The 27,788-nt window shown below is 37.0% G+C and overlaps 6 protein-coding genes and 1 non-coding gene across 19 annotated transcripts in view; 3 read left to right on the top strand and 4 right to left on the bottom strand.

Moving 5' to 3' along the window:
* Window positions 1–6,819, top strand: part of LOC100879453 (ribosomal protein S6 kinase alpha-5) — a 43,220-nt gene extending 36,401 nt beyond the window's left edge. For all 4 annotated transcript variants that reach the window (XM_076540434.1, XM_012285682.2, XM_003703397.3 and 1 more), the window contains one exon: window positions 272–6,819. In XM_076540434.1, coding sequence (XP_076396549.1) covers window positions 272–2,266 — 1,995 coding nt within the window. In that variant the 3' untranslated portion in view covers window positions 2,267–6,819. The remainder of the gene's footprint in view (window positions 1–271) is intronic.
* A 212-nt stretch (window positions 6,820–7,031) lies between these two features.
* On the bottom strand, window positions 7,032–7,104 carry TRNAR-ACG (transfer RNA arginine (anticodon ACG)). The gene has a single exon. It is a non-coding gene; the product is annotated as a tRNA-Arg (tRNA).
* Window positions 7,105–7,409: 305 nt separating this feature from the next.
* Window positions 7,410–8,236, bottom strand: LOC100878032 (UPF0488 protein CG14286). The gene is made up of 2 exons (XM_003703551.3): window positions 8,095–8,236; window positions 7,410–7,949 (listed from the first exon to the last, which is right to left on the bottom strand). The coding sequence occupies exons 1-2, from the start codon at window positions 8,113–8,115 to the stop codon at window positions 7,428–7,430; spliced, it is 543 nt and encodes a 180-aa protein (XP_003703599.2). The 5' UTR covers window positions 8,116–8,236; the 3' UTR covers window positions 7,410–7,427.
* Window positions 8,237–8,328: 92 nt separating this feature from the next.
* LOC100879564 (transmembrane protein 164) lies at window positions 8,329–12,695 on the top strand. 5 transcript variants are annotated; one of them, XM_076540480.1, is made up of 6 exons: window positions 8,329–8,465; window positions 8,872–9,212; window positions 9,298–9,414; window positions 9,484–9,562; window positions 9,646–9,746; window positions 9,822–12,695. In XM_076540480.1, exons 2-6 carry the CDS (start codon window positions 8,895–8,897, stop codon window positions 10,104–10,106), a joined length of 900 nt encoding a protein of 299 aa, XP_076396595.1. In that variant the 5' UTR covers window positions 8,329–8,465; window positions 8,872–8,894; the 3' UTR covers window positions 10,107–12,695. The 5 variants fall into 5 exon arrangements, with proteins under 5 accessions (XP_076396595.1, XP_003703446.1, XP_012141070.1 ...); XM_003703398.3 differs by lacking the exon at window positions 8,329–8,465 and adding an exon at window positions 8,471–8,610; XM_076540479.1 differs by lacking the exon at window positions 8,329–8,465 and adding an exon at window positions 8,588–8,727.
* On the bottom strand, window positions 12,670–16,237 carry Fsn (F-box synaptic protein). The gene is made up of 4 exons (XM_003703399.3): window positions 15,760–16,237; window positions 15,256–15,529; window positions 15,068–15,158; window positions 12,670–14,955 (listed from the first exon to the last, which is right to left on the bottom strand). Exons 1-4 carry the CDS (start codon window positions 16,062–16,064, stop codon window positions 14,861–14,863), a joined length of 765 nt encoding a protein of 254 aa, XP_003703447.1. The 5' UTR covers window positions 16,065–16,237; the 3' UTR covers window positions 12,670–14,860.
* Window positions 16,238–18,509: 2,272 nt separating this feature from the next.
* RpI12 (RNA polymerase I subunit RpI12) lies at window positions 18,510–19,588 on the top strand. The gene is made up of 3 exons (XM_003703400.3): window positions 18,510–18,848; window positions 18,944–19,160; window positions 19,281–19,588. Exons 1-3 carry the CDS (start codon window positions 18,713–18,715, stop codon window positions 19,303–19,305), a joined length of 378 nt encoding a protein of 125 aa, XP_003703448.1. The 5' UTR covers window positions 18,510–18,712; the 3' UTR covers window positions 19,306–19,588.
* The window catches only part of LOC100878144 (dipeptidyl peptidase 4 omega), a 119,584-nt gene continuing 111,167 nt past the window's right edge, over window positions 19,372–27,788 (bottom strand). For all 6 annotated transcript variants that reach the window (XM_012285707.2, XM_076539976.1, XM_076539975.1 and 3 more), the window contains 3 exons: window positions 22,660–22,820; window positions 21,644–21,855; window positions 19,372–20,927 (listed from right to left, as the gene is read on the bottom strand). In XM_012285707.2, the coding sequence (XP_012141097.2) occupies window positions 20,832–20,927; window positions 21,644–21,855; window positions 22,660–22,820 (469 nt within the window). In that variant the 3' untranslated portion in view covers window positions 19,372–20,831. The remainder of the gene's footprint in view (window positions 20,928–21,643; window positions 21,856–22,659; window positions 22,821–27,788) is intronic.

Genomic DNA, 27,788 nt, shown 5'->3' with positions numbered 1-27,788 from the left:
CGTTCCTGGAATTTTGTTATCGCGGTCAACCTTGTCTCAGAACAAATCAATTTTTATCGACTCTTCCTTATCTTCTCTCCAATTTTCTTTCTTTTTCGATGTAACGACGTGATTGGTAAACAATCGACAAAAATCATAAAATAACGCGTATAAATTTACACATTTACGTATTAAGAATCGAAGAATTCGAAGCCTTCGAAGACCACTCTCACCCACAGAAGCTTTCACAACCGTGGTATTCTATCTATAAAAAGAAATGCACACTTTGCAGGCAGTCGACTGGTGGAGCGTGGGCGTCCTTACGTACGAGCTGTTAACCGGTGCGTCTCCGTTTACGGTCGAGGGTGAGAAGAACACGCAGCAGGACATTTCGCGAAGAATCCTGAAAACGGATCCTCCGATCCCTGGTCACCTAAGTCCAACGGTTCGAGATTTTATTTTGCGTCTGTTGGTAAAGGATCCGCGACAGCGGCTAGGCGGTGGACCTAACGATGCCAGAGAGCTGAAAGAACATCCGTTCTTCAGAAAAGCACCGCCTCCCTTCGGTTGGGCAGCGTTGGAGAGACGAGAGATCTCTCCCCCGTTCGTTCCACGAATTACTCACGAGCTGGACACCAGTAATTTCTCGGACGAGTTTACCAAAATGATCGCTGCCGACAGCCCAGCTGTAGTTCCTCCTAATTACGACAAAATTTTCAGGGGCTACTCGTATGTAGCACCCTCCATATTGTTCGGGGACAACGTGGTTAGCAAGGACATCTTCAAAGAAGCGACGAAAGCCAGTACAGAATGTCAGCGACCATCGGCATCGGACGTGTTAGCGGCCAGATTCGAAGAATCGACCTTCTTCCAGACTTACGAACTAGATCCACGCGAGGAAGCTCTAGGCGATGGTAGTTTCTCCGTTTGCCGTAAATGTAGGCACAGAAAAACGCAGCAGGAGTTCGCCGTGAAGATAGTCAGTCGTAGAATCGACTGTGGAAGAGAGGCAAACCTGCTACGTACCTGCCAAGGCCATCCGAACGTGGTCAAACTTATCGAAGTTCATCAAGACAGAGCACACACCTACCTGGTAATGGAGTTGCTGTCGGGTGGAGAGTTATTGAGGAGACCAAGGCCGTTCAACGAACAACACGCCAGCAGGATAATGAGGCAGCTCGCCTCCGCGGTTCGGTTTATGCACTCCAGAGGCGTAGTCCATAGAGATCTGAAGCCGGAGAACATAGTGTTCGCTCACCAGGGAGAGGATTCCCCGGTGAAGATCGTGGACTTTGGTTTTGCCAGGATAAAACGTGGCTGCGAACCTTTGCACACGCCTTGTTTCACGCTCCCGTACGCGGCTCCTGAAGTGGTAGCCAGGCAAGGTTACGACCAGAGTTGCGATCTTTGGAGCTTGGGCGCCATCCTGTACTCCATGTTGTCCGGTAAACCACCGTTCAGAACAGGCTCTCCGGACCTGGCCACCAGAATCAGAGCAGGGGAGATCGATTTCGACGGCGAGTCCTGGAGTCACGTATCCAGCCATGCCAAGCAAGTCGCCAAGGGTTTATTGACCGTCGACCCGAGCAAAAGACTGACAGCCAGCGGTCTGACGAATCACCCTTGGTTAAACGAGACCAGTTCTTTCGACGTGACCACCGGTTCTTTAGACGCGAACGCGTTACACGACGGAATTCACGCGAATCCGAACATCTTGGAGAAGCCGGAGGGTTTCCGGCTACGAGAGGTAGACGGAGCCAGATTGGCGCAGAGAAGAAAGCTGCACAAACGTTCCACGTCCAGTTCCGTATCCTCCTCCGCGTCCACTACCTCATCCAGCCCTTCCATGCAACTCCTAAGACCACCGAGCGTAGCTACAAACCTCGCCACTTCCGCTTCTCCGGCGCAGCCGAGCGCCTTCGACTTTGGCGAAGACAAAGTCAACGAGTACCTCAGCTCTTTATCGTCTTCCTCTGACTCGAACTCGCCCAGGATTATGCAGGAAACGCCAAAGAAGAGGCGTAAACGCGACGAGGATCACTCGGATCAGGAAGCACAATCTAAACGGTACAAGAGGGTTTACGTAGACAGTGAGCTTTATAAAAATAGGACTGGCCCGGTAACTAGGTCCAGAAAACGAAAGCTCGAAGAACAGACTGTGAATAGTGGAGGTGATGGTCTGACGACCGAATCCTGCGAATCTTCCCGTGTGGACGCGAGGGAGATTCACCGGAAACAGAAAGCGGGGAAACGGCCGAAACGGTTGGCCACTATCATCGTAGAATAGATAGATCACTCGTGTTCGAATCACCGTGGCGAGCCGATTAATTCGCGTCTCCTTCGTATCGTGTCTCCTATACGTATGCATTTCACGCGATGTTGTAATGTAACGTTGGCTGCCTTCGATGCTCGAATCGATTCGAGCGAGCATTGCGTCATTCCTACTTCCGGAACTTGCGGACGGGGACTTCCACGTCTTGAATTTTCTACGGGTTCGTTGGGGCCTTTCCTTTTCACATTACTTTCGTGGAGAATTTATTTAAACGTTACCTGCTAATTTAAAGCGATCCTATCTATGATGCTTACTTCATATTAAAGTAGTCAGTATTTTTCTATGAACTGTTATTCTTGTTATATTTACATTATTTTCATCCAAGTTTTTACTTTGTAACTTTTGTTCTACGTAGGGTAGGACTAACGATGCTTTTTATTTAAAGCAATGTCCGAGATGAGAACGATTACTGCTCGATAATTTTTAAACTTGTCCGATCCTAGGCGGTCCTTCTCTTTTCTTTACTCGTCTAATACTTACACCGTTTCGAATACAGTTTTCTTTCAAACGCGCGTAGGATATAATACCAACAGTATTAAAACATTTTAAAAATTAAGAAAATATTGCAACACGCTTTGCATCTTCATCCTCGACGGAGTCAGTGAAAATTTCGAATGTTTCTCTTTTATAGTTTTTCAAAATTTTACTTTATCTTCTAATCGTTGAAGCCAGAAAAATATAAACGGCATTTTGATTACTCTTTAGATCGATTCAGAAACTTCTACGAGCTCGTATTAGATTCGAAATAGGGTCCCCGAGCGACACCGTTCCTTATCGCAATCTTTAAATTATTCTAGATACTAAATTTTTTTTATGCCATGCTTAGGATTACGTATTGACGAACAGAGCCGTAAAAAATATGCGTGGCCTGTTCGATATTATGTATGTACATATGTGTATGTATTCCCGTTGTTAATACATTGCGTACTTGTATTCGCATTTAAATCGAAAGATTCAACGGTGATATTACTAATCTCTGTTAGCAAAAAAATCTTTGAATGCAAGTGTAAAATACAGAACGAAATTAAAAAGAAAACTAGAATATCGTACGCGATGTATTAATTCGTGAAAATTTCGATCATTCGCAAACATAGTAACAACAAATCGTGATCCGATTTGTACAAAAACACGACTCTTCTTCGTGTAAATACGGAAGATCGAACCTGATCAACGACTCATTGATTTTCCGTTCACTGTTGTCTGTGATGAAACCTTGTATAAAAGAATTAGTGACGGGTTAATAATTACCTCGAATCTCTTCGAACATTTCGATTCTCGTCGATTTTGAAAATTTTTTTATCATTGCTTCACTATCATGGTAAAACCTTTATTCGAAAACAATTCTTTGTCGTATCGGTAACGGGCGTTTGAAATTCGAACGAGTCTCGAAGTGATTCGAAATTGTGAAGCAAGTGAATTGCTTGAAGATACGATAAAATACCCGTCACTAAAAAAGTAAAAACGTCGAAATGCACGATCGTTTTTCATTTCTTTCAGACGGTTTTTTTTTTTCGAACGAACGCCTGATTCTTGTGTCCCTGATCTTCCCCGAAAAAAAAACAAAACGAAAAAATAAAGAAAAAACACGGAATTCGAGAGAGCAAAATGTTTCTCGCGAAACTCGATTCGTGACAATTTACATAGAAAAATGTGCCTCAGACGAAAGACAATTGAGTTATTAGGTGTGCGTGTATATTTCTGAACGATCAACATCGGCGAAGAGAACTTATTTATTTAACTAATGGTTAGAAGGAAAAAAATACTAGAATGAATGTATGCGTGAGAGAGAAAAACAGAGTGCGTGTATTTCGTGATACGCGCTCGGATGATTGATTATAGATTCTACTCGAAAGGTATGTTCTGTTCACCGAGCATATATCGAATACACGCTATTCTTATACATTGGTTTTTAGTCCTGAATCTTTATATATGTAAAAAGAAAATGTTATATATAAGGAGAAAAAAATTATATATGTATACACTTGTACCCACGGTGAACACACAGAACCATGTATGTGTATAGCATTGCCTCTTTAAATGATAATTATGATATACAGATGACTTAGATGTTGGATATTCTCTACAATTCGATTTAAAGAAGTGTACAGGAGGTAGTCCTCGTCTTTATATTTTCTAAAGTCTGGTTTATGTTGATAGAATAAATGATAGAGCATACTGCTTCTAAACTATTCACCTGATAAGAAAAGGCTGAGTTACTTTACTTTACTCGGAATGGAAAGAAATAGTAAGAAATACTGGTGTTAATGTAATTAGCTTTAAAGCCTAGATTACATTAATAAAGTTTACTGATGTTAGTACACTACCCTATTTTCTTCTACGCTACGCTACCTTACTCTATTTTGCTCTATGAAGCAATAGAGTATATTGTAGTAGTATGTTTCCCATTCTACTCACATTTTATTCTTCCAAATCTAGTTAATGTGAACTAACTATACACAGAAGAGAAGTCATCTACCTCCCCTCCTCTCGTTATACGTATTATGTCCCTTTAAAATACTTTTTATATATTAATTTCTAATAAATTTAATACTATATTGTATTTAACTTTCTCAGGTGATATAAATACTTACTAAAATTGTTTATGATTGCACGTAATTATATAATCTGCATTAGGTGCGAACATTGCTATTTAAAGAGGCAGTGGTGTACATTTTATAAGGTACTAACAGATACATATATATATATACACACACACACGTACATACACATACCTATACTTAGGGTTGCCGAGGTTTATCGAGTATTACATGTATATGTATATAACGTATGTGTCTTTTTTGTTTCTCAAAAGAAATTTCTTCTTGCTATTTCGCGAACGGTGATCCGAGACTATACGCGTGACGTGTACATTGAAAGATTTATTAACGAGGTGAACATCAAAACGTTTCTTTCTTTATTTTATGGAAAGAAATTTATCTTCATCAAAAATTTTAATACGTATTCAGCAAATTTTTATTTATCCTGAAACAATTTAAAAAACAAACAATTGAATCTGTATGAATTGAATCGGTAAATGATTACGAAATTTCTTGATATATTGTGGCAAGAATGTTGAAACGACGAGTATCACTGTTTTGTTTGTTAATTCTCGGTATGTTTATCGAACGATTGGTGACTCATGGAATTTCTGTTTCAATTTAGCATGTTCATTCCACAAAATAGAATAGAAAAGAAGCGCATTCTTTTCGAAGAATCGTAGCTCATGAGTAAAAAAGGAGTCACCTTTTTTTTAAATTTCTTTTAATTTAATATAAAATGCTGTTGTTAGGAAACTTTTAAATAGCATTTTAAATAAAATGACGAAAGTCTGTGGATCACGTTATATCGACTTTGTTTATGAAGTAAAACGATAAAATGAAGGTTGTTATACTATCGTAAGAAAAGGTACATTATATAAAAAGGAAAGGTGAGAAGGAACGAAGAAAGGACAGCGAAGACTGAAATGGTTATATACCGACTCAGGGAACAGAGAGACGCAGTCGAGAAAATTCTCTTGAAAAGAAAAAAAATTAAATAAAAACTATTCGACTACGAGAGGATGAACGTTTCATCGAAACGTGTGCTTCTACCAAAGACGACCGAAGCAAAAATCGCTCTGTAAAGACCAAAAAAAAGCCAACAAAAATAAATATATATGTATGAAAAGGAAAAAATGGGAACCGCGTTTTACGACGTTGTTATAAAAGTAAGACGCGCGTTTAATTTTCGCGATGAAATAAAAGCAAAAAGGAACGAAGCAAAGATTGAAAGAAACAAATATTTAGTTGAGAAAAAAGAACAGATATATATACATAAAAAAATTATATATATATATATATACATATATTTAATATAAGTATATTATTAGAAGATTATATTTCTTTAATAAGAGGATATTTCTATTTAGCGAACGTGCAAGTCATTTAACGAGTCTCTAATAAGTTGCAATCAGTTCCACCCGTTACAAGACAGAGGTGGAACTGACAATTTTTTTCTAGATGCATATATATACAAATATATCACTGTTACGTTATTAAAAAAAAAAAAAAGAAAAAATAATGAAACGAAATCCTTCGAAGAATACGTATATTTGTACAGGGAGTCGTGAGAGTCTAGTGCATTCTTGGAAAAAAATATTTCGACAAGTTCGAATTCATATCATTAAGTTTTACCTATTGTAACGAGCATCATAGTATTTTTGTTGGGTACAAACGACAGTATGTACAGTTCATATTCGTTTCACGATTCTGTCAGTAGAAACGTTCGTAATTCTTCATTGTTTCGATCCGAATCTTCTGTCGACGGACTAATGAAATTGTGCGATAGACTTTTGAGGCATCCTATAATGCATATATTATATATACATAAATATACATAGTTATATATACGGATTCAAGCTTGTACCATACGATAAAGAGTGCTGTTCTGTTGCTATAAGTACCGTAAGAGAGACAAGATACCTTTGTTACTACTGGTTGTTAAATATATCATAACATAATATTTATTTACATGATGGATTTTTCATTTGCGCCTTGAATTTCCCTATTATCAATTGTGAATACGAGTTTTCTTTTGTCAGTATATTTCCCCTTTATTTTGATCTAGTGCTTGTTCAACAATTTTTTATACATTTTTCTTATACTTTAATGGTACTTTTAATTACGTTTAATTTTAGCGTGAACTAATTACGAAGTTTTTAACGAAGGAAAAAAAAACCGAACGATCCTGCCAGGATTCGAACCTGGAATCTTCTGATCCGTAGTCAGACGCGTTATCCGTTGCGCCACAGGACCGTGTTACCGTTACTTTCTACTAAAACTAAAATAAGGGACTAATTTGATGAACAATTTTACATAAATATCTTTATTTAATACAAAATATTGATAAAAAAATATATTAACAACCTTTCGATTTAAATCATCAAATTAATGTATTCATATAAAACGACATTAATAATTGTATTTGTAATGTAACAGTTAATTATAGTATGTAATCGAACATTATAACATGAAGTAAATTATTCACTAAAAAAATAATTAGACAATTATTTTGAAAATTAAATATAAACAAAGTAAAAGTTAGTAACTATATTCAAAGATATTTACAAAAGGCTTCTTTATTCGTTAATTTGAAAATTAAATTTAAATACAGTCTGTAAATTGTCAATATCGACAGAAGTGTCATTTGTACGTAAGCATGTTGTGTCATTATTTAAATATTGTTTCTTTCTCATAGAATTACAACCAGCTTTCTTAAAAAATACACATTTTTTATTTTGCGTAGGTGGAGGCAGAAATTTAATAGAAGACGTAGTTTTACCAAGTTTCTGTTCATCCAAAGCCATCTTTTCTCTGTAATTACCTAAAGTATTACGCATTATTTGTCTTTTTTTTATCAAAGGTGCACTGTTGCTTTTCAAGATACTTATATTCTTATTTAAATCAAATGCTTGCTTCTCGAGAAGCTTTCCAGTGGCTAGACACATTTCTAATTGTTGGATACACCAGCACAATTCTACTTCAAACTGATCTTCGGCTTCTTGACTCAAACCGCTAGTAGTATCTGTACTAGAATTTGCAGAATCTGTTGTTCTTGATGATTCTACACTTTTTTTGTTTGTTGCAGGTTTCTTAACATTCTGAAATTAATATTAGTCGTTAAAAAATTACCAATGTTATATTGTATATATTGTTAATGAGAACGTAGTATAGGTTAAGTATAGTTACAGATGATCATCGTTAAAAAGGAAAGAATGATAGGAACAAAATGTCAAGTAAATATACCGTTCTTGGTTTTGGAGGCATTTTTGTTATATCGAACTGTTAGCTAGGGTTGCCTTTCATGTAATCATTAATGTTTTTTCCTTATATGTAATGATCATCGATGTTGACATTCCTATCTATTGTTACAGCTGTGCCGGAACTGATACCAACAGATTCTATAAACTAAAAATAATATATATGTATTATAATTATATAGAATGTATGTTCGGTGCATATCAATGCCATCTATTAGATACGAAATGTACAAAAATGGCTCTATTTCTGTCCTAACTGATCCTTGTTTTAGGCCACGCGCCACGCGCATCAAATAAAAACGTTCTATGGAAATATCAAACGTATATACCAAACCGAGCTGATATATCAATTACACGGTATAAATTACCATGTTTGTATTTAATGTGGCATAAATTACAGTGCATTTCAATGTAAAACGTTCTTTTGTTTGCTTAAGTTGTTACATCAAGGAAAATACATATAACTATTTCTGATTTTACGTTCGAAGATACTTGTGTTTAGGTGAATCGATAATCATATTTCCTGACTTGTCATTCAAATATAACATTTTATTAAAATTCATAATGAATTTGTGCATTGAACTTCGTAACGCTTTCACTTGAAGTTCAATACAAAAATGTTAGTGAATAAGATGCATCATACGATACAACGTTTTTAACGTAAAAATTTTAAGATTCATAATTGCATATTATTTATGTCTAGTTATTTTAGAAATGGATATATAATGGAGTCTAATTTATAATAAAACTTATTTCATTTCAGTTGTACAAAAAGGACTGTTTACAATGTTCGAATGGGCATATGATGGTGTTAATGCTTCCATACCACGTAATGCAGGCCCAGAATGTGCATATTATATAAGTCCCAAAAGAAGAATAGTTGAGACAGTATTTATATCAATAGTCACTATTATTTTGCTGATTTGGGGTTATAAACGAATTAATTTACCAACTAAAATATCTTATGCAAATCATGATCGTGTTGGCAAAAGAATATTATTGATGATTATGTCACTGGTATTGGGAATAGAAATTGGTTTTAAATTTACCAGCAGAACAGTTGTATATATATTAAATCCATGTCATATAACAACAGCGGCACAGGTAAAATTAACGAGGATCAATTTCTATAGCGTTAAATAATGTTCTGTTTCAGTGGTTTGTAATTATTAATTTTTGTCTAATATAGTTATATTTGCTGATAGCTGATCCTAGTCCAATGGTCACAGCTGTCTTTAGGATACACTTAAACTTTTTAAATGGACCACTTTTAGCATATTTGTTCCCAGAGACAGAATCTCGCAGAGTAACTGATCATATTATTAATATGTATACGATTAAGTAATTCAAACTGACATTAATATAATTCTTATAGATATTTGCGGACAAAGCAATGTATTACATTCAACACGGTTTGATGGTAGTAATACCATATTATTTATTGAGGATTGGAGGTAGTTACAATTTAATTTTTAGTAGTAAACAAATAGCAATGGGAAGATTAATATCATTAATGTACTTTAATCTTCAATTTCAGGTGTTTACAATGTTGAACCCCTATCAGATATGAGCTGGACTGTTTTTAGTTATGGACTAAACCTTGCATATCATTTTTGGGTTCTCCAATGTATTGCTTTGGTATAAATTTCGTTTGTCTATATAAATTTATTATTTATTCATTTAAAATTAATACATGAATATTTTATTTTTCAGCCCATACAAGTAAATCTTAGTCACATATTGTGCGCAGCTATTCTAGATCCATTTGGGGGAAAATATTATAGAGTATGGACAATGGTTCATCAAGGAATATTATGCCCTTTATTATGCAAATTATTTTGTTACTCGTCAGACTATTTTTTAACAAAGTGTCCGTTAACTAGAGTAAAACCGGCATTAGAATGTACACTTCCAGAAAAGAAATATAAACAAGAAGACAATGAGAAGTTACAAGAAGAAACAGCTACTTCGGGAAATGGGCACACGCGTGTAAATTAGTGAACACTTTATAATTGATGCCAATGTACCCTTTACAAATACATTGCCGTAAGTAAGTGCATATTTCTGCAATTAGGGAAACGGATAACTTTGTATATCAATAATTGAGTAAACACAAATTATTTTGTGTTTACTCGTGCATTCGTAATTGCATAGTCAAACACGTTTGTAGTTAACTTTTACACTTCGTCTTCGGATGCAGTGAGTAATAACAGCAGGGCAAATTATGATAGGAATTAGAAATTACTAAATTTCGAACAAAAAACTTATAAATCTTAAGTAGGTGCTACTACTTCGGAGTAGCACGTTTTTCCATTTAGAAGTTTTAGATTACAGGACTCTGAGAATCTCGCATTCCTAACGCGTCTAGTTAAAACTTATATTTTATGAAATACAACCACTGTAGAGGATGAATTTTCCATAATATATTTTTTGCCATCCATAGAAAAATTATAGGTTTGCTATTGTTGCAAGAATATTTACATTTTTTCAACACTTGTGCATGTAATTTGTTTAAATACCTTTTGCGCTTAGATATAAAATTATTATGAAGCTTATCTTATGCTACGAATAATGGTAATTTTAGCCATTAAAATTGTTTATGGTACCTGTTGTGACTGGAAAAGAAATCAGCTATCGAGTCAAAATCCGGAATTTTCTGGTTTGATGCGTTACGATTTATTTTCATATTATTAAGAAATTTGATAAAGTGTGACTTTATTTCGAAAATTTCTCAGTCATAATAAAGCAGCTTGAAATTGTGATATATAAACGTATAAATTATATTATGTGATACGGTATAAAGTACGAATGTATTGATAAAAAAAAAAAACATAGTTCATTAATACTACAGAAATGTAGGATTGTGTCAACAGTGTGCACATAGTTAACTTATCACCTTAGTTATACAGTACATTCCATATAAAATTACGTTATTAATTCTTTATTTACTGTCAAAACTTTTATTCAATAACGTGTGTCTTGTTATGTTACATTTTCAATTCAAAATACCAAAGAAAACAAATGCAAAATGCAACGTTTGTGATCCAAAGATAGTAATTTTAGTTTGTTGAAATATTATTATATATATATATTTTATTTTACAATAGCTTTAGTATTAGTTGGCGAGCGATTTTGGATTTATATTTATTATTTTGTGATTCTCAATTATAAATTATAGTCTATATATGTCTAAGGAAGTGATAAGTAACGTATATGTAATTTGTATTTTCAGTAATTATTACCACATTATTTGTCTAAATTATTTATGTGATAATAGTTATTTTGTTTATTTGAATGGCCTAATCTTAAACAAATACTGATAGAACTAATCGTTTTGTTTTTACAAAGAACTACAATATTAATAGCTTCGGTTAGAAATTGTGTAATTTCGACCTTTCCACAATATAGTAAGAATTTGTATCTAATTGTGCGCACTTTTTACACAATTGATATTTGTGCCCTTTTGCATGGAAAGCAAATAAATATAAGTAGATTTTTACATCGTGGAATGCTTTCATAAAGTATCTTATATTCTTTATGTAAATAACATTTATATTGATAATATAATAATGAAAAATCAATGATTACATATAAATGAAAACGGCAAATAAAAGCATTTTATCGTAATATAAATTTCCAAGCGAAAGGTCATGAATAATGTCTTAATAACAGTCACATTATATTCAGAAATAGTCATTGTCCACGTCCAATATGTGATTATAAAGGTTTCAATGAGGTTTAACATAGAATCTCGAAAAAGTACGATAAAAATACCTTTTATATTGTACATTATGTAATAGTCGTGTACACATGTCGGTGCAATGATAATTATTCGATCTGCAGAGATATTTAAGACACGTTCAAATATGAAGGAACTGTCTAACGAGTGCGTCGTGTAATACACATGCTTCGAGCCATTGTCACGTAACAGACGTAACGAGGGAATTAAAATACTTATGTACAGAAAGGACTGTATATGTACATCGTTTATGCTACTTCAACTTTATAGATCATTTATCTTACAAGGCATACTTCGATCAGCACGAATAGCATGTATTAATGAGTCTAACTTGGTTAAAATTTGAAATAAAATTAAGAATCTTTCAGACACCATTCGGTCACACAGCTTGAATTGTAGTAGCAATAAATCAATTATAAATTAGGTCATTAGGATATTGAATCTGCAATATGCCTATATCTAATTCGTACAATAATAGTTCACAAAATGCACTGCATAGTCGAAAGGGTCGTGTACTGTTGGTTGAAATAAATATGCAATAAATTATCGTTATTATATTTTTGTAAGTTACGGAGAATATTGTTTTCGTGACGATAATATAAATTTGGTACTAAACATGGATATAGAAAGTTCAGAGACTAAGAGATATTACTTTTGATCGTGAATGGTATATTAACAATAATTAGTATAAAGTATGAAGCAGGAAGGGTTTTGTGTAAAATAAGAATTCTTTTTAGTAATTGTTCCGTTAGAACGGAATTATTAAGAATTATCGCCGGACACATTTGTTTGATGGTATGCAACAATACAAACATTAAAGCATTAAAATAAAATAATTTATTTACAGAGCGATGTACATTTCTTTTGTTTTAACTTTCGTACTCCTGATACACGTGCAAGTATACCGGTGTTCCAAGCTTAATCGTATCACGGCTAAAACATTATTTCTTCTTCTAAACGTTTGTACAGAATGGTTTTTCTGGAGATTACATGATAATTATGCGTATTTACAAATCGACATGCACTCGTGATTCAAATTATTTCACGTGTACATATATGTTAATATGTTTATGGATTTATTAAAATCGTAATGCTTAAATTACTATCGTGTGTCCTGGTCACATCAAGATTATACCGAAAAAATCGTTATAAGGCACCACTATACTCCACATGTAATCTTGGTAATTTGTTTTCGACATAACTTATATAACGTACAGACGTTTATTTATCTTCCATGCAAGATGTGATTAGTTTCGTCGTAGTTCGAAAAAGGTACAAATTCTAAATCAGTCCGTGATTCGTAATTGTCTACTTATACAGATGAAACCATTGGATACTTACGAAACAAGGTTGATTCTCTCCTCATATATTCATGATTATTATGTACACGATTCTGTACAAAAGTTTAGGAAAACTGATTCATCACAAGCTACACATACGTAGCCTGATAATGAACAAGTTACATCGATAGTATTACTATTTATAAATATATCTCACAGAGCACGACGTACAATTTTCACGTGTAACCAATACAACATTTTCTTACAATAAATGCATAAGCTAATTAGAAAACTGTCTCATGTTAAATACATGACACATTGTGCATTTGTCACAAAAAATGAAGTACTTAATTTTTTAATTAAACAAACTTTCATCACACATATTACTACACAGAAAAAAATAATAATATTCCTTCTTGATATTGTGTAGATAAGTTTCACAGGTACTTGGACTGTATTAACTACTATTTGTTCTTTTAATATGCTTTCAAAATAAAATAAAATTAGCTAAATTATCTATTAAAGTACAAAAGAACAAAGATTATAATTATCGTACAAATTGATTAGATTTCTTCCCATACAATATTTTACAGACTGCTTTGTACATTTGGAAATAAAGCAGCTATGAACACTTTAAGCGGAACACCCTGTATACTATTTTATAAATTATTCTCGATTTATTTGAAGATTTTGCTACTTGAGCTCTATCGGTATTAAAAGAAAATATATATACATATATCAGTTCTTAACATTGGAAAATAGATATTGATTTGAAATGTGAATAAATACCTAGAATAAATTAAAATACGAAACGTTATTTAACATTTGTGAAAAAGTCATCTTTCGTCTCTTCTTTTTCCACAATTTTGAACCATACAAAATAAATAAATAAATAAATAAATAAAATATCTTTACAGCTAGCATACAAAAAAACACGCTAACAAAATAGGAATGAATCACAGATCTTTCTAGGTTACCACAAAATTATCTGGATAGATAATATCCATTAAAATAAACTATATGTTATTGTAAGAATTGCCATTTTTTTGGCATGTAATAATAGATTTATGCATACAAAGCATATATTCGTATAAGGACTTGAATATCAATACTGTATGGAAGAGTAAAGGCTCAGAAAATCCTTATTATTATGTACATTTGTATTAACTTAAACTAGATTTATGTGACTTAAAAATGTTTTAAAATAAAAATAATCTAATTTGTATTTTTTTTTAACTACAATACACAATTACTTCGCAAAGGAACTTCTTTGTTAAAAATCGTATAATTTAACTCTTTGTAGAATTATCTTTAAAATCAGTAATATGCCACTCAACTTTTCATATAAAGATACTATATAAAGATACTTTCCATCATAAAATTGAAATGAAAAATTGCATTATTAAATATATGGACCTTTTCAACATTAACTATTAGCAAAGGTATGATTGTAAGTGAAATTTATAAATGTCAATTATTAAGTAATTCATGACTATTATAAAGCTCTGTGACAGACTTATCAATTTAAATCAAGTGCTAATACTATTTACAATGTTATTGACTGACTGAACAGGCACACATCCTTCATAAAGAGTATTATACAGCAGTTCATTAGTGTGCTAGTTCTACTTTGCAGTAGAGATTTTGGTATGATGCACTATTCTTTAGACAGAGATTTCACCATACAGCATCGAATATGCCTCAGAGGATATGTTTCTACACAAAGTATAGTGTTAGCCGTCTAAAGGTGGTCCTAAGTATACCATAGATACCTCTGTATTTCCATATACAGCAGATACAGAGGGGTATAATCTTTTGTCTGGCAACCCTATATATTTAATTTCTCATTACTATCGTTAACAATGCTAGAATCTAGTTTAAAAAGAAATTTTTTTCTCGAATATATATAGTATTAACTAAAAAATATAGAAATACAATACCTCTAAACGCCACTCCCAAAAATTCATAATTTTTCTCAAAAGATAATGTCTTATCGTCGCAATCTAATATTACCCTAATTCTCTCCCCAACCTGTTAATTACAAATTTATATTTTACAAAATATTTGATAATTATTTATATTACATTTTCTAGCTGTTTTCAAAACTATGTTAAGAAAGGTAACGTACCTGATATTTTGGAGCATTATTAAGTAAAGGATAATTTCCTTGGACATTTCCATTGTGCCACAATTGATTATCTACTAGATTCCAACCCCACGAATGTTCGTCACAACCCAGAAGAGCTACATAACCATGACATATTAAAGGTGCTTCTCTTGTAGCTATACCTATTACTGCTACTGTACCCAAAGGTCCTTCCCATATAATTTCCCATGCATGACGACCATGTCGAAAACCAATTTTGCCTCTACAACCATCTGTACTTTGAGCAATTGGATTTCTATAATACAAATACACAATCATTTATTTAGCATTCATTCGTGTACAATCTGGTTCAGCATTGACAGCTATTATAAACATATTTTGAAGAAATTAATCTTGCCAATCGTTAATACTTTTTTCTGATAAAAATTCTTTTAAACAGGTTTCATGTACGTGTTGTCATTCATAATGAGAAGATTAAAATCCATCAAAAAGGGCCCACAGTAATGATTGAACTAGAGAATCTACCTGTGAAGGGTGAATCCATTGGATTTAATGTAAATATTACGAGAACAGTCATTAGGATTCCACGCATGATACAGTGCACGAAGTTTCGATTTATACGTAGGCACCGATGATAATAAGTCGGAACTAAGAGCTTCTTGAGCTAATTTTCTGATACAGTGCATTCTCCACGCATCATTGTTCTCATCATTTAAAAATTGATTCCACCGTTTGCATACCAACGAACAGTTCTTCAATGTGTGTAAATCTAAATAAGAAAAAATCACTTCTAAAACATGATCAGATGCTCGAAGTGCTATATCGTCCATTTTGCCGGTTCTAATCGAGTAAACTAACAAAATATATACGCGCACAATGTTGCGCGGCTTGTATCTGCTGGCTATTCACGAGAGTTTTCATGTACCGCGACAGCGCATAATAAACGAAAAGTTCTTTAACGTATAAGATATTGCATACTTGTCGCTCGTTTAAATAATGACTATTATTTGTAATGATTCATTATAATTTTAATTACTGTAAATGTTTTTCCTGTTCATAGTATAATAAAATATTTGAAAAAGATTGTTGTGTAAATGTTGTGCTTAGATCCCTCAATCTACAATTTATATTTCATGATAATGTTCGGGTAATGAGTAATTAATTATTTTGCGTCAACATTGCAATACGTATAAGAGCCGCCTATGTCAATTCTACTGTGCATGCGAAGTGCAATATTTCGGCACTTTGACGATGCAGTATGGTTCCTGAGGCATTTAGAAACAAATTTCCATTAGGGTTTGATGCGTTTTGATGCCTAATAAAGTCAGAAAATCAATTTTTGTCGAATTCGGTTCAAAACGGTACAGGTGGCGCCATCTAGCGGCGAGCGGCGGAACTACGAAAAAATAAATTTCGATTTTCTCAAAAACTAGGGACTTTTCCGAAATTCTGAGATATACAAATTGTTCCTTGTCGCCTACGGAATCGAACGAATCTAATTATAGCCTGCTAGGACCATTATTAAAGAAAATAGAAAAATAGCCCATTTCATGGACTAAAAAATTGCCGTCCATCTAGCGGTGAAAGTTGGAACTACAAAAATAGAAAATCTCGATTTTCTCGAAAACTAGGGACTTTTCCGAAATTCTGAGATATACAAATTGTTCCTTGTCGCCTACGGAATCGAACGAATCTAATTATAGCCTGCTAGGGCCATTATTGAAGAAAATAGAAAAATAGCCCATTTCATGGACTAAAAAATTGCCGTCCATCTAGCGGTGAAAGTTGGAACTACAAAAATAGAAAATCTCGATTTTCTCGAAAACTAGGGACTTTTTCGAAATTCTGAGATATACAAATTGTTTCTTGTCGCCTACGGAATCGAACGAATCTAATTACAGCCTGCTAGGACCATTATTAAAGAAAATAGAAAAATAGCCCATTTCATGGACTAAAAAATTGCCGTCCATCTAGCGGTGAAAGTTGGAACTACAAAAATATAAAAATGCGATTTTCTCGAAAATTAGTGAGCTTTGAGTACTTCTAAGGTTCAGAAAGTGTTATGTGATCGCATTAGAAGCAAAATAAATCAATAAAAGTTTCCAAAAGACTTTAATAAAGAAAATAAAAAAAATGTCATTTTATGGAGAAAATTTGTGGCGCCATCTAGCGGCGAAACTGCGAACTAAACCGAAAAACCGTATGCCCGAACACGCAGTAAAGGGGTCAAATAAAAATTGATTTTCTGGGCTTTATAGGCAAAAAAATGAATAACTTATTTAACAAAAATTGCTTTAAAATGTCTGAAGAAGCATACTAGATCGTCAAAAGTGCTAAATATTACTTTTTATATTTTTCTTTGACGCGTGTATGGACATACGTTTTTTCAGTTTAGTTCACAGTTTCGCCGCTAGATGGCGCCACAAATTTTCACCATAAAATGACATTTTTTTTATTTTCTTTATTAAAGCCTTTAGGAAACTTTTATTGCTTTACTTTGCTTCTAATGCGATCACATAACACTTTCTGAGCCTCAGAAGTACTCAAAGCTCACTAATTTTCGAGAAAATCGCATTTTTATATTTTTGTAGTTCCAACTTTCACCGCTAGATGGACGACAATTTTTTAGTCCATGAAATGGGCTATTTTTCTATTTTCTTTAATAATGGTCCTAGCAGGCTATAATTAGATTCGTTCGATTCCGTAGGTGACAAGGAACAATTTGTATATCTCAGAATTTCGGAATAGTCCCTAGTTTTCGAGAAAATCGAGATTTTCTATTTTTGTAGTTCCAACTTTCACCGCTAGATGGACGGCAATTTTTTAGTCCATGAAATGGGCTATTTTTCTATTTTCTTTAATAATGGTCCTAGCAGGCTATAATTAGATTCGTTCGATTCCGTAGGCGACAAGGAACAATTTGTATATCTCAGAATTTCGGAAAAGTCCCTAGTTTTTGAGAAAATCGAAATTTTAGTTTTTCGTAGTTCCGCCGCTCGCCGCTAGATGGCGCCACCTGTACCGTTTTGAACCGAATTCGACAAAAATTGATTTTCTGACTTTATTAGGCATCAAAACGCCTCAAACCCTAATGGAAATTTGTTTCTAAATGCCTCAGGGACCATACTGCATCGTCAAAGTGCCGAAATATTCATTTTTTTGTTTTCCTTATATGTGTGTTCGTACCCTCATTTTTTAGGTTTAGTTCATCCGTTTCGCCGCTAGATGTCTACGATATTTGACGTCCATGAAATGGGATTTTTTATTTTTCATTATTATCGTATTTATCGAGTTATATAGGCATTGTTTCGCTTTTAATGCGATCATGGAACATTATGTACGTGGCGAAATACTGCTAAAGTCCTTAATTATCAAGGAAAACGAAATTTTCTGATTTAGTAGTCTCGTCGCCCACCGCCAAATGGCGCTACCTATATATTTTTTGAGCTTTATTAATGTCGGCGAATACGAACTTTAAATGGATCGAAAAAATAATACCGTTTCATTTATAAGTACACCAGGATTTTGTTCCGACTGTGGTTCCATTTTGCCATTATTGGGAGAGAAAGGAGATGTGAAATGTTACGCTTGCAAACGGACTTGGGGTCCTGAAGGTACTTACCTCGGTGTGAAGAGGAGGTTAGAATTCTTGTTTCAATATACTTTTATGCAATTATTTTATTTAATGCAAGGTAATTTATTATGTTAGCCTTCGGTGATATGTATATGAATTATACCATTCACTTCAACAAAAAGGATGCTTACGAGTCTTCGAAACAAAAAGACGACGACGAAGACGAAGCAGAAGGTCCAGTTGTTGAGCGAAAATGTCCGCAATGTCAAAACGATAAAATGTCGTATGCCACGTTACAATTAAGATCGGCAGATGAAGGGCAAACAGTGTTTTATACGTGTACTAAATGCAAGTACGTATCTTTTACTACCATGAAAATCTGTCTTTAAAAATTTGATAAAAATTACCGCGACAATGTATAACCTAAATTAATATAAGGAAGCATACTTTACAAGCATTTTTATGTTTACAGATTTAAGGAAACCGAGAATTCATAAAATAAATGTACGTTACGCGTCGACCAACGAGTGGACAATCAGGGTTATTTACTACAACGATAACAGTCTGTGTTAATGAAACATAGAGTTTTATTTCCGATACACTCAACAAATAGTTTGTGAAGGGAGAATAATAATTTCACGATACCGTCGAATTAACGATATATTTTCTTTTTGATTACGTTTGGTTGTATGTTCTTTTATCGATGTATTTTTAAATTCTATATTCGATTAAATATTTTGTACAATACATTGGAATAAAAGTTAACGATCGCTCGAAGAAGTTTCTATCGATGAATTATCGAAACCGTTACAGTGGTCCTTTCATTATAAAATCTTCGTATTTAAAGAATTTTGTTAGTACATCGCTTATGCTACAAATAGTCTTAAATAAAGTTATTAGTCGTTGATAATAATATGTATTTATATATAGTTGTAATAATAAGGAGAAGTAGATACGCTATTTATACGATATCAAAGAAGTTTCAACAATCGGGCAATCAACCAACTTAATTATATACACGACCAGAAAGATCTTAGACTACGATTTATTTTAAAAAGGCTCCGGTTATCGTAACATCGATAAAACTAACAGGAAGAAATTTGTTTTTACGTTTAAATAATGTTGTTTATCAATTACGTTAGTTTACGCGAATTTATTTCTATACAGTTATACTTGCACCGTAAAATACTATAGATATCTTTTAATAACGGAAATTATAATACTCGTAGTTAATAGTTGACGATCGTATTACAACTCGTTAACGGAAAGACAGGAAGCGAAAGGATAAAAAAAATACCGTTAAGCGTAAACCACCACCAAATAACAAATATTTAATTTAAACAAAACAGTGAAATATCATCGAAGATAACGTCGCGTGTTTCTCCTCGAGTCTGTTTCTCTTCGAAAAAAAGCGTATATTCGTGCGTAAATTCACTTGCCTCGTATAATTCTTGAAATGAAACAGGAACACGTTCGATTAGATTCGCGATTAAACGTTCGAGAGTAATGTTCGTTACCGGCGTTACACTATTATAATAAAATTTACCGCGTTAACAATATATTTTACGCGAAACACATTCTTTCGGCATTGTTCGGCTCTCGCTGAGTCCTTACGGAGAATTTCATAAGATGCTCTTAACAAAGTCGTTAATATTTTATTATGTATAGGATTCATGTCGGGTCCGTTAGGCCTTCGATCAACGATTGAACTGGTCTCCTTTCGCAAAAATATATCAAAAAAATTGTACAAACCAGCTCTAGTAGTAGTTTTTGTTCTAACAACGAATCAGTGTGCTCGGTACAAAGCACGTATTCGCGAAGGATCGTCGCTTTCTGAAGCGTCCTTTCTGAGCCGACGATTACGTTTGTACCGAGTACGCTCGTTAGTTTCTTTTTCGGTTATGTACACTAAAACGCTTCAATGTTACATATCGTACATCGAGTATGTACAAGTGACAAGTTATTTACAAGTGGAATATGAGGCAGGTGACACAGAGATCGTCGTTTATTCTACAAGCCGCGATCATGATACTTCGTAACACTCGTCCAAAAAGTTCTCCAAAGAGTGATAGAGATGAGCCCGAGATTGAGCGATTCCATGATCCTCGTCCGTATAGGTCTGCAAAGAGGAGAAGTATTCGTAAATTTCGCGAGACCGGTGGTATTCGGAATAATATCCAAACCGAATAAACGTTATCGATCGATAAAGCATCGTTATTTGTTATTTTGCTGATTTTTCAATTCGGTATATTGAGCGTTTAATTCTGTTACGCGTTACTTGGCGTAATCAAACTTCGTAAATGGTTTGGTTGTTTAAAAAAAACAAACAAATAAAAAGAGAAGAAAGAAATTGGGCCGTTGCAATTGTAACGCGGTGGTTTTGTGTAGTTTATTTAAATAGAGAGGGTTGTACGCGCGGAGCTCGAACGCACAATGCAATTTATTTAGCTCATACCGAGATGCTTTATTTATTTTTTTTCCGTCCACTTTGTGGATTTTAATCGTCAACGTTAAACACTGCTTAATATAGGGAGAGCACGTAGACGAGTACTAAGCATGATAATTTTGTAAGCGTTTCTGAAATAACACGAAAACGCGGGCATTTCTTCGTTCTACTTTCCCTCGACCGTTCGCTACCTACTTGTACGAATCGCGCACTGTTACGTATTAAACGACGAGAAAGGAATCGGAGTTATTTATTTTCCTAATATTTTCGACTAAATTATACGCGCTACAACAAGTTTGCGCATATTTTTAGAGCGTCGAGAGGAGAACGTGCTCGTCGACGTATTAGCTTACTTAAGCCTTTATTGTGATGCAATATTAACGACGTACCTGTTGCCGAAACAGAATATCCTTCTGCTCGAGAACTTTGGCAAGCAACAAAGATTGTTGATAGTGCACGTTGTCGTCCAAAGTTCCGTGAATCAAGTAGTACATCTTCGTTTTAATATTATCGACTTTGTTGAGTAGTTGGCCTTTTTCGTAGCCGTGAAGATTATCTTCGAACGTCGGCAAACCCATAAAACGCTCCGTATAGATCGAATCTATAAACAACGTTCGTTATAAAGTTCGAATCGGTTTTATTCCGTGATAGAGAATACGAGAAATAAGTATTGTCGGGTATAAATTTGGGAAAGTAGCGAGAGAGTGTGTTAAAATTTGATAGGGGAAGAGATGGAAGGCGGAGGAAAAGTATGATTTACTGGGAGCATGTAGGAAAGCGAAGGATACCCGAATCCACGGGTAAAAGCGAAATCGTGGCGTTAAAAATGTGTATCGACGAGAAGGAGAATGTTCGGCACGGTAGAAACGATCTCGGGACGATGTCTCCTCGTTGAGGAAATAAATCTGATATCTGGAAACGCGAGGGTAGCTGACTGCGACAAGATTCCGACAATAATTGAATCGATCGAAGCCGAAACGAACCGTCGCGTCGCGTCGCGTCGCCTCGCGTCGACAAGAACCGAGAGTCTAGCTTTCTCTTCTTTTTCTCCTTCGGTTGCTTGCTTCGTTCTCGATGCTCGAACGAGCATGCTGTGCCAATCACCGTGAAAAACTACAATATCTCCCGAATCGCTTCCCTTTTTCTCGGTGATAGATATTCGGCAAAGTCATACCGCGTTTCGTTCGATTCGAGTACGACGGTTAACTTCCGATGGCGATTAGCGGGCTTACAACGTTCGGAAAGCGGAAGATCGCGGCGCGGAAAACGAGCGATCGTTTGGAAGAAGAGAATAGGAGGGAATATTTAAAGGTCTGTCTCGGACATTTCAATGAATAAAAGTACCCTAGAGCGGTGGAGAGTACCCGTTCAATGGATGAAAATATTATCTCCCTCGTAGACGTACCGTAAAGAGCCCAATCCGTTACAGGTGCCACGGACATGCCGCACTTGAAGACGCCCTGATAATCCATGGCGAGTGTCATGCCTGTCGCGTATCCACCATAACTCCAACCCCATATCGCTGTCCTGGTGCGATCGATGAACGGCTGCGTGTCTTGTAAATACCTGTAATCGACGGGAAAATAGGTCGTTAATAAAACCTCGATGGTTAACGCGCGGGCTATTCGTATTTCTAATTCGATTTTCTAGCTTAATTTCTCCGGCAAAAGTTACGCTCGCGTTTCTTCGTAAATTCTAAAGCTAAGGCGGTTTGTTTCCGCGCTCGACTGTCTACCGGAGAGAAGTTATCTTCCTAAACTCCGTAACCTTTTCATCGTTAACTACTCGCCGCCGATTATACGAAGCTCGAACTCGATCCTTTCACCGTTAATCGCGGACGCTCTAGACCTCGTACAATGGGACGTACAATTATCGTTCGGAAGAAAAGTAGAATCCACGGTCGTAGCGAGATGTCGCGAAAATCCATATTTTCGGTGCAAGAATATCCATCGTTTCGTTCGAACGCGAGGAATCTATTCTGTTCGGTGATCTATGGAAAGTACGCGGAAACTCGCGTTTCGGAAAGTCGGAATATTCGCAAAAGATTCGTGGAAGTTTGATTCGGCTTTGGTAACCCAGATCGAGCGGCGGTGTTGTAGCTGTGGCGAGAGTGACGCAGTGCAGAGGGAGAGGAGCAGGGCGCGGCAGAGGACTTTAACGTCCTGCTACGCGACCGGGTCATAGTCCTTTGGGAAGCCAAAGGCACGTTCTATGTACCTGCGTGTCTGTTCGATTTTGCTCGCCGCTTTTTGGAGGCGTCGCGCGTCGGGCCTACTTTGTAAGGGAAAACTCCTTCACCGGTAACAGGACACGCTGCTCGACCGCTGAAAGGATTCGGATGTATCGCTTTCTTCGATACTCCGTGTCCGTCCAAATCGAACGCTTCGTAATCGTTCTCGGTTATCAAATTCGTACAGTCGAAGCGATCCGCTTTATTCGCGAAGCTCGTAAAAATTGTTCTTTAAAGGATCGGCCACTCGAACTAAATGTCGCAGGATGCTCGAAGCGCTCGTCTGTCGGATGCATAATGCATTCGGTTCGGAGCTTCTTAAGCTCGTAGCCTCGAAGAAGATAGATTCGAAAGTGACCGAGTACTCTGGACGATTGAAAAATAGATGGAACAAATCGAGTGGCCATTTCTGTTCGACACCCTTTGTACGACAACCGGTTAGATGATAGGACGGTCGGCCGTAGAAGAGAAGTCGCGGAGAATATTCTTTCGGTTCGTCAGGGTGCGTTCGATTTGCTGCGCTCGAGACGATTTCTGTTCGGGAAAGGGTAAAGTCTTCCTTCCGCAATCTCTTCTGGCTATTGTCTCTCGTATCTCGTATCTCGTGTGCGTTCAATAATAATGGTTCCAAGGGGAACGAAGGCGGCGAGCCACACGGTTGCCCATAGAAACTACTAGTGCCGGTGGATTCCTTTTTTCACGAAATTTATTTACCTCGTAAATCGACCTACCCGCCCGTTCAATTCTATTCCCGCCGCGCCGCAACAACGCTACCTTTCCAACGCGAGCATCGATTTTCGGATAAAATTTCATTTTTTTCTCCGATAGATGCGTCTACGTATCGATATCCGAATAGTCGATCGCGTCCAAGGATTGGAATATCGTTTGGCGGTCGAAAGTTTCGATATTTATTGCTGCGTACGGCGCTGCCAGTGCCGATAGATTTCGTGCTGGCTGTATCGTCTTCCCTTTGATCCGAACGCATCTTCGACATCGTAACGATCGAGTTAATTAAACTCGTGGACCGGTGATACGAGGCGTTTCGAACCCTGCCGCTGATCGATCGATCGATCGATCGAGACCGATCGAAGCTTCATCTTCGAAAAAGAGTTCGGACCTTTCTGAAACGCGTAATGTTTTTTAGCTGGGAAATCGATCCTTCACGGATTTTCAGCGATACCGCGATTGGTTGTTGCGTCCAAACGCAGAATCACAATGCCAACGGCGAATAAGAGACGGGTTGGTGGTGAAAAATTTCAACCGGCGATGCTCGAGGAGAGATAGAGAGGACGCGTACGTTGGAAAAAAAACGACGGCTCGATTATTTCCGAGAGCTTCGAATTCCAATTTATTGTGCTTCGCTCGTGCCTGTGTTGCTCGGTGCGAAGCCGCCCTTAATTAAAAAAGGAAAAAACAAAACAGAAAGAAAAAGAAGAAAAAAAGGAGGCAAGTGGAAAATAAAACAAACTTAACCCTTGTCGCCCGGTGTTTGGTTTAGACTCTGCTATCGCAGGTAGCACTCGCCGCGATTGGATTTCTCTCCTCAACGTATTTAACCGTTTCGGGAAAGATCCGCGATATAAAAAACGGTTGTTTCTTGTTCTTCGAGTTCGAAAAATATCGCCGGCAAACTGTAACCCTTCCGTTTGATCGGCTGCTCGCCGCGTCGACACGCTTTGATCGATCTTAATTTAGCTCGCGGCAATCGGGTCTCGCCTAATCCGTAAACGATTAATTTCGGGGGCGAAACGGGAGCTGCCACCGCGTTAAATTCATCGTTTCTCGATGACGACGTAATATTCGGCCCCGTTGGTCGAACCCGCCCCTAAACGGTCTCGAGTCGTCCCACCTCGATAAAAAAAAGATTTATCTTTCGGTCACGAGGCCTCACGGTTATTCACCGATCGGACGATCGCGGGGGTGGAACAGCAACATTGCCGGTTCGATGACGGAACAAAGGCTGGCGAAAAAAGGGAGGGAAAAAACGGGCGGTCAGCGTGCAAACAGGATGGGCCGGCGAAACGAGGAAGGAAGAAAGATAAAGGGCGGGAAACCGTGGGAGGGAGGACGAGAAAAACTGTCGATGAGATTCATTACGCGATTTTTCTTTTTCTTCGTCGACAATTTTTCCTCGGATTCGAATCTCTCCGTTGATACGAGCGACCGATTAAATCGTTGGGCATCGATTATTCGGGGCCGCGCAAAAGAGCTATCGAATCGAACACTAATTTTCGTCGCGAACGACGCGTATGTACATAAATATACGTTGCCGAAAAATCGATCCGACACTACGTCGCGGAATTGCTATTAAATTTCTTTTTTCTTTGCCGGAATAACGACGAGCTGTTTCGGAATTTGCCGAAAGTTCAACAGAGTTTTCGATAACGATTAAATAACGAGATATTCGTTTCACTGGGTTGTTTCGGCCGCTCCATTTTAGGGCGGACAAATTATTTTTATTCTCGAGGTGGAAAGACAGATTGACCGTAAATAAAAAGGAGGTCGGAATCGTTGGAAGTACGAAGAGGGACTCGGGTAAAAAAAAGAAGGTCGATAGAAAGAGCGGGAGGAAAAAAGGAATATAGCGCAAAGAAGGTAAAAAGAAGATGTGTGGAAAAAGAAGGAGCAGCGAAAGGGTGAGTGGCGGGTGACGGGGTACGCAGGACCGACAACAGCCCGTGCAATGAGCCAAAGGTTAAAGAGAGCCGGCCAATTCCGCAATCGCGCTTGGCCGGCTTCCAATTTCACGACTCGCTTTTTACGGAACGGAACGGACACGGGGTGTGCGCCAGCAAAACATTGCAACGTGGATACACAGGGTCGGTGTAGGGACAGAGCAAGGGTTGGCTATCGGTATCGGCACACCATCTTCCTGTCGCGCGTCTTCTCGCATCCGTTCGCTGCTTTTCACCGACGATTCTGCGTGAGGATACGCGAACGCGATCGATAACCGTCGGTACGTAAAAGCTTCTCGCGAAACTTGCGCGGTTGTAAAATTCGCCGAAACACGGGAACGCGCGACGACTTAATAAGAACGACGTATGTAGCCGCTCGTCGAACGAGCGAGCGTCCAACTTCGGAACGCGTCGTTTCCCCGCTAGCAGACGCTCGTTTGTTCGCGTATAGCTCGACCAAAAATGGAACACGCAATGTTGTACGCGATCTCCGGTCGTCGCTCCGATAGATAACGATCGCCTGGGAAAAGAGGCGAAAAACTTTTCAAGCTTTTCCGACGCGCGAAACGAAACCGCGACGCGTGCAAAATTAACGACGCAGAAACGACAGCCTCGTTTTTCCTCCTGTTCCCGTTTCCCACATTTTCGAGCCTCGAAATTCAAATGTCCTGTATTTTTCTTTCTTTTACTTCTCTTTCTCTTTATTCCCCGTGATCCCAACTGTCAGCCGAGAACAAAGAGCACGGTAAAACGTCGAGGAGGTTCGTGACGCGTTTTTCCAGCTTTAGTCGGTGTTTCTTTCGATCTCTCGACTTTATATTCCATCTAATACCATCTAATTATTACGATTCGACGTATCCGATCCGATAGCGTTCGCGTCAACTGCTCGACTTATCGATGGGCGGTAGTCCGGTAACTCGACTAACAAACTTGCATAATCCCGAGCTCGTTCCATCGACGGACCAGTTCTGGTTGGCTGAAAGCACCGTTTTCGTTTCGAGAGTAATTTCGCTTTTTGCTGGCCCGTTGCGTTACGTTAGGAAATCGACGCTCGCGTGCAAACACCTCGAACGTTCGAGCCGAAAGATCCAACTTTGTAACGAACGTTTCTCGACGATACCGAGCGGTCCTTAAGCACCTTAATGGTCGGATCCGAAGACCTACATGCAATATTCCAAGAGTTGCAAACTTCTCTCTCTCTCTCTCTCTCTCTCTCTCGCTCGATCGGTTCTCCAAACGATCCTGGTGCAGAATTTGCTCGTCCTTGTCCTCGAAGTTGCGCGCTAAACCGTTCCCCAACTATCTCTCCGAAATTTCCAAGTCCTTTCGTTACCCGAGATCACCCGTCATCGTGATCGGCTATCGGGTTGCCCGATATTTTTTAAATATTCCACTCGATCGGGACATCGATCATATTCGTGCCACGCTCTCGAATAAATCAACCGCGGATGAACAAGCAAAAAAAGGAAAACGCGATTACGGACTCGTCATAAATTGACTTATCTCGACGTTGGCCGGGGAAAAAACGTTACGGGGTTAAATATCGAATCGATGTCTGGGTCGTATTTGTTGACGGGACAGCATTAAAAATGCAACGAACAACAGGGCCAATCCGCGTCTTTTTGCATT

Source organism: Megachile rotundata, chromosome 15 (assembly GCF_050947335.1).
Source record: "Megachile rotundata isolate GNS110a chromosome 15, iyMegRotu1, whole genome shotgun sequence".
In the NCBI taxonomy this organism is placed as follows: Eukaryota; Metazoa; Arthropoda; class Insecta; order Hymenoptera; family Megachilidae; genus Megachile; species Megachile rotundata.
This window is presented reverse-complemented; position numbering and strand designations above follow the sequence as displayed.

What these genes read in the sequence shown, in the direction of transcription:
- LOC100878032 (XM_003703551.3), bottom strand. Translation starts at nt 8,115, where the DNA reads ATGCCTCCAAAACCAAGAACG. An exon ending in TGCCTCCAAAACCAAGAACG is followed by an intron (nt 7,950 to 8,094) that starts GTATATTTACTT and finishes TATTAATTTCAG; the next exon opens with AATGTTAAGAAACCTGCAAC.
- LOC100879564 (XM_076540480.1), top strand. Translation starts at nt 8,895, where the DNA reads ATGTTCGAATGGGCATATGATGGTGTTAATGCTTCCATACCACGTAAT. An exon ending in ATATAACAACAGCGGCACAG is followed by an intron (nt 9,213 to 9,297) that starts GTAAAATTAACG and finishes TGTCTAATATAG; the next exon opens with TTATATTTGCTGATAGCTGA. An exon ending in TTATTTATTGAGGATTGGAG is followed by an intron (nt 9,563 to 9,645) that starts GTAGTTACAATT and finishes CTTCAATTTCAG; the next exon opens with GTGTTTACAATGTTGAACCC.
- Fsn (XM_003703399.3), bottom strand. Translation starts at nt 16,064, where the DNA reads ATGGACGATATAGCACTTCGAGCATCTGATCATGTTTTAGAAGTGATT. An exon ending in AATGGATTCACCCTTCACAG is followed by an intron (nt 15,530 to 15,759) that starts GTAGATTCTCTA and finishes TTTGTATTATAG; the next exon opens with AAATCCAATTGCTCAAAGTA. An exon ending in ATAATGCTCCAAAATATCAG is followed by an intron (nt 15,159 to 15,255) that starts GTACGTTACCTT and finishes TGTAATTAACAG; the next exon opens with GTTGGGGAGAGAATTAGGGT.
- RpI12 (XM_003703400.3), top strand. Translation starts at nt 18,713, where the DNA reads ATGGATCGAAAAAATAATACCGTTTCATTTATAAGTACACCAGGATTT. An exon ending in ACGGACTTGGGGTCCTGAAG is followed by an intron (nt 18,849 to 18,943) that starts GTACTTACCTCG and finishes TTATTATGTTAG; the next exon opens with CCTTCGGTGATATGTATATG. An exon ending in TATACGTGTACTAAATGCAA is followed by an intron (nt 19,161 to 19,280) that starts GTACGTATCTTT and finishes TTATGTTTACAG; the next exon opens with ATTTAAGGAAACCGAGAATT.